The sequence below is a fragment of the Bombus vancouverensis genome, chromosome 3 (genome assembly GCF_051014615.1).
Source record: "Bombus vancouverensis nearcticus chromosome 3, iyBomVanc1_principal, whole genome shotgun sequence".
Lineage (NCBI taxonomy): Eukaryota > Metazoa > Arthropoda > Insecta > Hymenoptera > Apidae > Bombus > Bombus vancouverensis.
The window spans coordinates 13,900,696-13,912,763 of NC_134913.1; the positions used below are offsets into that span (position 1 = coordinate 13,900,696).

Consider the following 12,068-nt stretch of genomic DNA (forward strand, 5'->3'; position numbering starts at 1 on the left):
TCTGTTATTCATAAAAATACTGTGGGAAGGATGAAAATTCATATATTCAAATTGATTCTCGTGCGAAAGAGGTGAAGCGCGATCTCACTTCCGTCGTTAAGAACGGAATTGAAGTGCCGATGCAATCACGGGCCATGCCCATTGCTCGCCAACTCTTTTCAGCTCAAGCAAATCAAGCGTATTTAACAACAGATTGCCAGTGTGGAATAACAACGTCAATGGTTGTGCGCGCTTGATAATACCATTGACCGATCCCTAACTAGTCTTTTCCCTCGAAAAATTCTCAAATCAATAGAAAATCGGTTCACCGAACCGAATACTAAATTCAAGTTGTCCTGAAATTGCGACGACGAGTACGATACATCGATACGCGTTTACTTGGAAAATTTAAAGAAGATTTGTTCGTACGTCGAAAGTTCATCTCAGATAGATTTTCGTAAAACGAACTGACAGAAATATCCTTTTATTGCTGTTTGAAAAATATTAAAAAGAAAAAGCTGTTCCATCGTATTATATTATACCTATATCGTTTAATTCAGATATGTGATAATGCGATATAAATCCGCAGTTTTAATCGGACTTTCGTTAATTAGAATTAAAAATTCATCAAACATAAAAATCATAGAAATCTGAAATGAAAAATTCCTTTTCATTCCTTCATTTCTCTTCTTCGTTCCAATTACTCATTTTTAAAACGTAGATCTCAGATTATATCTCAGTCTTACAGTCCGGACAATTCTAAATCCTAATACGAATCTAAAAGCTAGTAGCGTCGACGAAGTTTAATCGCAAACAGATAAGCCAGTAACGCTCGGTAAAAGCAGTTGATGAGTCAGACAATGGATACGAGACAAGTGTTATACTATCCAATTTTATGGTCACTTAAAGAGCGAAAAAAAAAAAAGGAATGGAAAATAACAAGAAATCCGGGAAGATTTGATTTAACAGTATCTTTAAACGTCTCTCGAAGTACAGGTCGTAGAGGACGCCGGGAGAAATTTATTTCCGTGTGTACAGACGATATACGCTTCTCAAATTGAAGAATTGATGGACAGGGAAGCGTGGAACGAGAAATTGAAGGTTTATTTATCGCTCGCGGAGTTTTGATCGAATCGGTTCCTCGGCTCCGTGAATGGCTGATAGGAAATCCGAAAACTTTGAAACAATCTCTCGAGGAGACGCGTGGCCAAATGAAAAAGAAGATAAATGGAATTTCGCCTGAATTCTGCAAAGCTGTCGAGATAAACAGTTTCCAGGTTAAAAAGATTCGATATTGTAGTATCTCGATGATATTTCTCAAAATCTCAAGCCGCGTACTTCCTATGGGTTTTTGTCGTCGTTTCGAACATAATCAGCAGACTGTGAACTTTCGCGCATTCATAGGAAATTTGAAGATACAAAAATGCACGGAATGTACGTAATATGCAAAGATGTAGAAAATATCCGAAATATATTTTCTACGCAGCTTCTATTTTTTTAACTATACGTATTTAGCAAATTACATTAATCGATCGAATCATATTTGCGCAATTTCCACGGTCGTCATGCCTGATTTATCTCGTTTAAGCGTCAATTAATGACCACGTGAAGTCGTACATAACTTACCCACAAAAGTAACCATTATTCAATAACCGAAATTTGCGTGCCTTATCCCTTAGTTAAAATCATCCATCATCAACACCTGAAACTTTCTAAAAGGAAAAACGTCCACTTTGTACAATCCACTGTTTAATCCCATTGAAAGTAACATTATTATGCGGAAATAAATAAATAACCAAGTGAAAAAATACGTTGTAAATAAGTGAAAAAATTCTTTTAGAAGTTACCAAATTACAAGAAGTCCACGTGCTCGTCGACAATGTTACATACTATACTGGTTATTTATATTATTATATCGTTGTTCGAAAAGTTCGTAGCGTTTCTATTTTGAAAATATCGTACATAGCCGAATAATACAGAGAATTAAGACGAAACATCGAAAATTCGTTAATAAAAAAAGTTTTATTTTGCCGGTGAAACGATATCGAACCTCGTATATCCAAGAAATTTTCAATCTTCACTGCAACGTTCACCTCTAACTGTCTTATTCATCGAATATAGTATAATCTCGCTATTTTATGGTCTTTATGAAACCTAATCAAAAGACGTAAACAAGAACAAGAAGTTACTGTGAGTATTTAAAAGCTATTGGAAGGAGAAAAACGAGAAAGCAAAGAAAAGACTCTGGAAGTTACATGTACGAGCAGAAGAAAGTCTAACCCTGATTAAATCTTTCTGAACTTTCACTACGAATTTACCGAACAACCTGACGGTTATCGGAGAATCGTTTGGTTCGTTCGATTGGAACGCGTGAACACGGTGAAAATCGATACGAACGCGATCGAGAAGAGATATTCAAAGAGCGATGCACGATCCGTAGGTTGCACTATGTCAATTATATTTAGCACTTTGCCATATGATCTCTTCCACTGACTCACAACCATCGGACGGAACGTTTCGCGAGCAAGAGTGAAACGAGCAGAACGAGCGAACCGCACATCGGAAACAGAGGCGCGTGTACATCGGGTTCTCGGTAGACTCTGCAATGATGCCTCGTTTGTCAGTGACTCACTAAATGCACGATATATGCACGTGTATGTCCGTGCACGCCGGCTGTACGCGTGTAGGATGATACCGATACAAAGTGGACGAGATTCGAGCAAGTATCTTGACTGTATGCTGAATCGTGCCATTCATTAACCAGATTCCCCCTTTACAATTATTTTGACCGCGACGCATTATCGGTAGTCGTTTCTCTGTTCGCCTTGTTATTTATGGTATTCGACGAATTAACGATGGCCCCTTAATGATCGAGTATCTTTTGCTTTTCCACGGACGATAACCGCAGTTGCATTCCGCGTTAAGTTCTACATAATTTAAGGATATCGCGAGAAAAGTTTAAATACATTTATCGTCGACCAAGTTTCGAGGACTTTTAAAGTGTAACGAAGTTTATCTTCTTCGTATTTGACGTTGCATGCATATACGCAACACTGTATGATACTTTCGTCAAATATTATCTAACTATGTGATAAATATGTTTATAAAACTGATCTCGAAATAGAGCGTTACGGGGTCTTTGCAAAAGTATTGGAAAAAGATATGTTTCTCTTATTAATAATCGATAAAATTAACACTTTTCACGCAGTCAAAAAAAGAACTGGATTCTACAAGAATTAGAATTCTTTTCTACGTTAAAATTTGTATTTCGGTAGTTGTATATATAACTGTTATAAAAATTTCATTGTGATATTTTAGTATTATATACCGGATGAGTCGATAAGAGAGGTACTATCTAAAAGAACTCCTTATCTATCGATTTTTATCGAGAAGCGTATTAAATGAATTACGTTGCATTTCAAGGGACTCATCGGGTAAATGCAACTTTATTTTCTAATATATTTTCCGAGATATCTAAATGACCTTGGGCTTTCCACGTGACGCAATATATTCTTCATGACATTATTTCATCCAACTGGACATTCTCTACAAAAAAAATATTAACCTACTTATGGCGAAAATCTATTAGTTTGGCGGATATTTCAATTTTAATTTGTTTTTCGTACGTTAAATTTTACAAGTTAAAGTTAAAATATCTGCCAAACTAATGGTTTTTCGGCATAAACAACTTAGCACTTTTCTGTAGAGAATATCCAGCTGGGTCAAGTAATGTTATAAAAAAATATACAGTGCTATTTAAGACACTCCAGGTTTTTTTATATCTCAGAAGATGTAAGTTATAAGAAAATAAGATCTTGAATCTAGTTAGAAATTAGAAATATAATTCGTTTAAGAGATTTCTCGAACAAATCAATAGGTAGCGAGTTACTTTAGATAGTACTACTTTTTATTGACTCACCATGTACATGAAGAAAACTTGATAACAACGAAGTGGAGCATATCGACCATTTAATAAACGAAATCGCAAGTGGATCTCTGCCTAGATGTGAGAAACGTCGTACATGTAATGGAACGAGACATCATATGACGGCGACATGTTTGATATCTTGGCACGTCACATCATATGCATAGTAGAAGATACGTCACGCAAGTGTCAGTTACAGCAACCAAGCAACGGGATGACGCGATGCTGACGATATTGCCATTACTGCCGTGTCTATGAAGTTTCATTTTTTGCAAATTAATATCATCGTTGCTCACGCGTTACGCAAGCCAGCACACGATTAGGCTAACTTCGAAATGACTACACGCCTCAAGGATAAAACTGTTCTACGAATAAAGCGTGCAAATGGCATCATCAATGCTAATAAACAACTAAACGTCACAAACTATTGGCTCATGCTTCCTTTTATTCCTGACCTAGAATCGACCATCTGCTCGAAACATTAAAGATTTATTCGCGAAAACGCGTTGCGAAACGATATTCAACGATATCGCGGAACAAAATTTTTAACGATGGAATAACAGAATTAAAATGTTCCTTGTAAGCATACCAATTCGAATAATCACAAGAATACTTAATTAATATTAAAATTCTAGTTTTCTCGGAATTTTATCACAGCAATGTACATACGTAGTGACGATATTTATTTAATCCGTTGTAGTTATATACCGCCAACAGCGGTTTGATTCTATTGGAAATATAGTTGGACGCTGCCCTGGAGAATATAGCCAAGAAAATATTTATTTTGGAGAGGAAAATATTTTTGGACGACGTTTCAGCTAAACTCTCGAAACACACGGAAATTGATTTTTTTTATACCATCCTGAGGGTATTTTACTAAAAGTAATATTTTCTTCCTCCTTTCTTTAGATAAATAGAGATATAATTATCATTCTTGGCAGTTTTTTGCGCGCATTATTTATCAGTAATTAACAATTACAACCTTTTTATCGATTTTTGAAAATTATCCTTCGCACGCTACTAAATGTATTGTATTAAATAATTTTGATATTTCATAAACAATTATATATATAAACAGGAATACGTTATAGTTGTTATTAAACATTTACGGATAGGTAACAATGTAAGTAATAGCTGTTTAAGTCTGCGAATCATTTTAATTACCTTCTTTTAACTTGTAACGAACGACATAGAAGTTATTTCAATATAAAACTAATGTGAAGTTTTATCTTTACACTTTAATATTTCACAATAGTAATGCTAACAGCGCGAAAACTATGCTTGCAACAAATGTCTTACTCGCGAAAAAAGTAATTCGTATAAAATAATCCGTTATTCCCATTGAACGTTTTAAGTTTGAAATATCTGAAAAATATCCAATTATCGTGAAACGTTTTTCTTCCTCTCTCATTCAATTACATTTCTTATAATTTGTTCCTTCCAAAGAATCTTCCCGATGCACTTTATTCTCGAACTCTTAATCTCTCGGAATCATGAGATCGTCCCCTGACGATCGAAAGCTAGTTTGGAATTCGGAAGTTCCAAGTCGAATTACGGAAATATCTTGAGAGTTCCGTATACCGTCGACCTTATCCTTTTCTACTACGGATCTTCTCCCCAAAGATTTTCTCGTCGCTCGATTCTAAGCAACGTAATAAAACGTGGTAAAGCATGAAAATCAGTCGATCGATTCTGTCGTAGAATCGCCTTGAAGATATTGTATAGAGTCGAAAAGAAGTTAGAATTTTTCCAAGCGATTATATCGCAGCGTTACGCCAAAAGCACAACTTAATTAGTATTGATCTTGAAATTATAAACTAAATTATAACTGTTACAGACTTTTGATATAATGGTAATAATAGTAATGATCATTTGTTAATGTCGACGGAACAAGCCCTTCGTTACAGTAAGTGTGTAAGTACATAACTGTAACATAATGTAAAATTACACGTAGCACAAAAAGAACAGGAAAAGTTAAATCGCACGAAATTACGCTACTGATATTAGGAGTTACATGCTCGATGATTAGAGACACTTATATCGGTCATAAAGTGTGCGATGAGTTTCAAGCACGAAGAGTAAGTGTATGTATATAATGATATATAAATTTTATTGTATTTACTTTATAGTAATTTGGATTTATAGTCTGGTGATTCCAAAAAGGGTAGTTAACGTAGCTTGTGATTATTGCAATTTATCATTGAATTATACACTTCGTCGTAAAATTCATATATTCTTGCTACAAATATTTCTAAGCTTCATTGTAAGTATATAGAAATAAGACAACGAAACATTTGTAAAAAGGATATTCATGCAAGTAGAATAATTGAGTAACCATAAAAGAAATTCTAAAGTAATTGCAAAGGATATTGCTGGCTATGAGATTCCATTACGCTATAATATATAAAAAGTGGAACATTCGGAAACAAAATGAGGCTAAATAGCATCATAAATCTTTTAATTGAAGCTGCATTAGTTTCGGTATAATCGGTTTATACCTACCGATTAAGTATTAAAGTCACAACATGATTGCAGGTTTCTTTAATACGTACAAAACTCTGTATCAAAAATGTATCGAAAATAAATGCATTGAATTTCTCGTTATAAAAAGTGATTCAATTTAAACGAGTGCAAAATTGACAGGTTAATAACCCGTACGAAGCGTACAATGCGTTCCGAGTGTTACTAATTACAAGCTTGGTAATTGTACGATCGAAGTTAATTTACTGCGGAAATTTCGTATAAATCCCTATTAATATAGTAGCCGTAACGAATCATTTATCAATTCTCAAGTTCTTAAAGTCTAATAAATAATCTGATAAAAGACTTGTTTCGTCCATGTTATATGGCTAAAATTGTATATCTTAAGCGAACAAAATAATATCTAATTGAACATCTTTTAAAATATAATAAAATGATTAAATAAAGTTTCTGAACTTTGTATATTCAAAAAGGTTCCAGTTTCTATTATCAATTGACTTATGTATAACTTAAGTCAATTTTAATATGTCAGAAATATAAATATCGAATAAAAATATTTGCATCTGCAGGTATTCTATTTAATAGAAATAATAAATAAATGATAAGAATGAATCAAACAATATTGTTGTCTCAAAGCATATTACACGTTTTTGAACTTAATGTCTGGTATTAAAATTTTGCAAAATATTTTAACCTTTATTTTTGAATAATATTAATAAATGTAAATTTCATTTCCAGTTTCGCGAATAATATTACAATATTTTATCTGTCGATAAATTTAACGTACGGTCTTCATGCCACGAATGTTAATAACCAGTGTTTCTGTTTAATTACATCAATCAATCAAAAATGTTTTACATTATACTTTATAACGTTTTCCTCGTTAATCGCATAACTTAAAGATGAACTTCGTATTGCTGAAAGAAAAATGAAATCAATTAGAGAAACTGATCTGACAACATAATTACTAGAACAAAAATATTGGTGGCAATTATTTTTTATTTATTGGTTCATGAACCACCGTAATTGCAACGATTATTAGTGGTGGTAAATCACACGGAAAATTCATAAGGATAAACGAATCGTGAGAAGATTATTATATAGAAAATGTGCGTTGGAACAAAATAGTACAGTATATACAAATTCAATGGGTGTACAAGTGAATAATTCAAATTTCTGTAGTGAAACTAAGTTGCTTTAAAAAAAAATACCGCAAGTTTTATCAAAAGTTCAATCAACGTATTTATCGTTGCTTTCTATGACTTTAAGCCATCTATTAGGTAAATGATGATTCCATCACGAAAAAATGTGGTATCTTCTTTGTATAAGATCCAATATTGATCTTCATTCTTTGGACAACGCTAGACTGCACAATGTTTCTGTGACAAAAGACATCGTGTCCTGGATGGAACGTCTTGCAGTATCCAATTTATTCACTAGGCATTGCTCACTCGGATTATTATCTATTTCGATCGATGAAACACGCCTTATCCAATTAATGGATGAGATACAAAAATGACTTGACAATTGGATCTTGTCTAAGGACGCATTTTTCCGTGATGGAATTCGTCGCTTATCCGATAGACGCCTTAAACTTATAGAAAGCAACGGCGAATACTTAGAGCAACCTGCTGTATTTTTTTTTTTTTTTTTTTTTTTTTTTTTTTTTTTTTTTTTTTTTTTTTTTTTTAATAGACTCCGAGTTTCACTGAAGAATTTTGATTATTCGTTTGCACAACTAATATACGAAAAACAATAGGAGTATTTGTATTTACGAAACGTAATGTAACATATATTTTGTTCGTATTTATTCATAGCGATCTTTGATACCTTATTATTCATAACATTAGCAATATCTCGAAATATCATTGTCAATTCCAACGATAATATTAGTGGTAGATTCTAATTAATATTTGCGCGATTCTGATAAGACCTGCGCGAAGAATAAAAAAAAATCTAGACAGCAACACCTCAGGAGAAGCTGTTTCCTTAATACGTTAATGATATCAACTTGTGAAAACTACGTCGGATGCGAACCTTAATTAATATTAAACTATTTACAGCTTTTAACGTCATAATACCGTCGCCGATCCCTTTTGAATATTTATACCGGTAAAATTGGCGAATCTTTCCGCGATCTCGTAACTGCGGTTGCACTGGAAAACGCGCTGCGAGCCATCGTAGACCGGGCTTAATAAAAAAATACGCCAGCGAAGCAGCATAAAAATTTTATAGTCTTCGATGGCGGTCTTCCAGGCGCAAACGGAGAGACGTAAAATGCGTAATGACGCTGAGAAATCGAATAGAACGGGGAAAAGGGCTGTTAGCCGCGAGCAAATCGATTCTGCGGTAAAGCGACAATTATACGAGTCGATGCGAGTAATGGACTGTTTCCGTTAATCGTGCAAATAGTATTTCCTCCGTTCCTTTCTTTTAGTTGTCGTTACAGAAAATGTTATTCATTGTAATTGAGTCGTTCTTGCTAGCCATGTGAAAGATGATTTTATCCTGCAAATTGGAAATTAGAAAATAAGGTTGAATTACGATTCAGACATTTGTGACGTTAATTTTCATTTAACAATAATAATAGATCCTTTAGGATCTCGTAGATTCTCTGTGGATTCTAAGAGACAAGAAAGTTGATAAATAGGTAAATAAATCAATCACGTTACCAACGTTACAGGTTACTTATGAAATTTTATGTTCTTGTATTATTGTCTGTGCAAATTTTTTTCTAAAAAAAAATATCTTTTGTATATAAAACGTGAAAGATATATTTATATGTAATATTTCATACCGTAACTTCTTTTGGAATTATACTAATGTTACGAACAGTTTCTAGTCTCTTACTACGCCTGATTAAATGTTGTACGTAGAAAACATACATCGTAAACTGGTACTAAGAAAAACACTGGAGTTTAGTTAGCACCAGGTCTCGAGTTTTGATTTATGGTTGTGCTTTTTTCGAATAAAAACATTGACAAAAGACCGATCGTGTCGTAGGATGCTATCTTTAAATCAACATTTACTCACAATCGTATTTTTGATCATTAAATTTCTAAAAGTCTTACACGCGATGATATTGACCATTTCGTATGCAACGAGTTGAAAAATAAAAGTTTGACGTTTATCGGAAACGTATGTGTCAAGTTGCACGTAAAGTAAGCACTTATATACGTACATACGTACATATACACGTACGTAGAATAAACATATGCATAGCTGTCGTGCCACAGCGGTGCTGGTACCTCGAGGAGGTCCTGTCAAAAGGCAGCTGTCACGTCTCTTTCCGGCTGTAGCCCCGAGGAAAGACTGTCCATGGGGTCCACAGGCAACACAGTCATAGATGGTGGTATTTTTTGAAAACATCGACAAAACGAAGTCTTTATAATTATCACACGCCAAAGATACTCAGGGCCAAAATGATTATTGAAATTGAAGTTCTGCCCAGTTGTATGGAAAAATTATTATACAATATATCGATAATTGTCGCGTACGTGAACAGAGACTTCCTTCTTAAGATCTTAAGAATTGTATTAAAGTAAAATGTACTGAATTGTATTAAAGTAATAATATTATAATCTTCGAAAGGATAATGAAATAAAATATATGAAAGATTTATATCTTTGCAAATTTTAATCTCATTAGTGTATGATAAAATGTAATCTTAAATGTAATCTTTATGGTGCGAGCTTGCCCGAGTATTAATTATAGCGCAGTTTATAATAATCGTATTAAAATTTCAAAGCGATTATAGTAATTTACGAAACTTCGTTGATTCTTATTTCCATTATCTGTCCGTTTAGTTTTCGTCTCCGGCTGTATATTAATTATGAAATAATGAGATTGATTTAAATAACGACAGAGACAAAAATTCAAAAATATCTTTGATGGGGAAGTCATTTTTCAAAACTCCGATCAGAGGAATGAATACGGTCGAATTAAAAAGATGAATTTTCAACGAAAACAATTTCATATTCACGTTGACCATTTCGTGATACAGCATGGAACAATATATTGTAGAATATGCAGAAACATGGATATACTATCGTAAACATCTGTTACTAAATAATCTACGAACAGCGTCATTACCAGCCAGAGTTTGCAGGATTTGTTAATCGACAACCGTGTCTGTTAATGATGTCGTGGCTATAAACCGAAAGGATTTCAGTTGATTTCTGCGTAAACTGACTATGTATTCGTATCGACAGCGGCGAAAATCCGCAGACGACGAATATCTGTTTGATTTCGTGCTATTTATCATCGGTTAACTGCACGCGGCGACACTAATGCGAAGCAATAATGTGGCATCGAATTACAAACGTTTGCCAAACGACGTAATTGATTGCCCATCCTTTGATAACAAATCCGTTTTGAATTTGCTAGTGAAAATCACAATTTCCTGATCGCACGTGTCTAAACGCTCTTTACACCGGAATAACATTCAGGACGATCGTCATTAAGTTCCTTCTTTCTCCCATTTCTAAAGCTGGATTTCTCACGGATTTGTTTCTGAAAAAAAATTGCTGAATTTCCTTCTTTAAACAGCTGTTACTATTTTATGTTATTTTTTATAATTTCATCTTTGCTTCTGAGCTGTGTAATTGCTAAAACGTTTGAATCGTTAAAATTGTTAAATCGTTAAAAACGTCAAATTTACGTGTACAATGTCTAAACTAAATATTTTTGTTTGTTTGAGTGATTATTATTTATTTTAATAAAAAATCAAGTGAAATTGCACACATAACAGCCTCATAATAGCCTCTTTGTCGATAAAAATTACAAATTTTCCTCTTGAAATTCGAAGTACAACTAGAATGAGATATTACAGAGAAAAATCATTTTATCGGTCGTACTTTAAACGTGATATTTTTCTTTTGATTGCAGCGCAATGCGGGTGCTCCTCTCGAAACTTCCGAGACCATGGATAGTTGACGAGAAAAAGGACGATGGTTACACGGCCCTTCATCTGGCTGCTCTGAACAATCACGTCGAAGTTGCTGAACAGCTGGCACGTGCTGGAAAAGCTGACCTGGATTTGCAAAACGTCAATTTGCAAACCGCGTTGCATCTCGCTGTCGAGCGACAGCACACGCAAATCGTTCGTGTACGTTTATTTCATCGTCAAAAAGAAATCCTCACTTCTGATCCGATGCTGCACAAACGATTCACTGAACATTTCCGATGTTCCAATTCCTTTCGAAAACACATTCCGAACATTAATCTCAATTCCACCCATGAAAAATCGAAGTATCTTTCTCAATAAAAGACTTTTCTTGTTCGATCTGACATGACTTTGTTAAACGATGATTTACTGTCTAATGTACAATGATGAACAAAAGTATTGACACAGATCGGATTTTTCCGTAGAATCCTCTATAAATCTTCAGTATACGCGATACTTTATCAAATTTTTCTTATAAAATATAAATTTCAAGTCTAAGGTTTAAGTGTATCATAATTCGCCATCGTTAAGCAGCTCTATTTAACAAACAACGAAAGTTACATGACGAACTGTTCTCAACGATACATGGAATTTTAATTATTGTTACATCGATACAAGAATAGATCCTAGAACAATTTTCGAACTCACATAGATAAGAAGATAATTTAGCGGCGAGACACAGGGAATCGGAGCAATGTTAGAATTCGATCGAACAATTCGAGATACGCCAGTTCATAC

The 12,068-nt window shown here is 34.0% G+C and overlaps 1 protein-coding gene across 1 annotated transcript in view; it reads left to right on the forward strand.

The window, feature by feature from the left end:
• LOC143302470 (E3 ubiquitin-protein ligase MIB1-like) overlaps nt 1-12,068 on the forward strand; it is a 37,909-nt gene that overhangs the window by 19,484 nt on the left and 6,357 nt on the right. The window contains exon 2 of the mRNA XM_076617238.1: nt 11,273-11,492. Within this exon, the coding sequence (XP_076473353.1) occupies nt 11,277-11,492 (216 nt within the window). The 5' untranslated portion in view covers nt 11,273-11,276. The remainder of the gene's footprint in view (nt 1-11,272; nt 11,493-12,068) is intronic.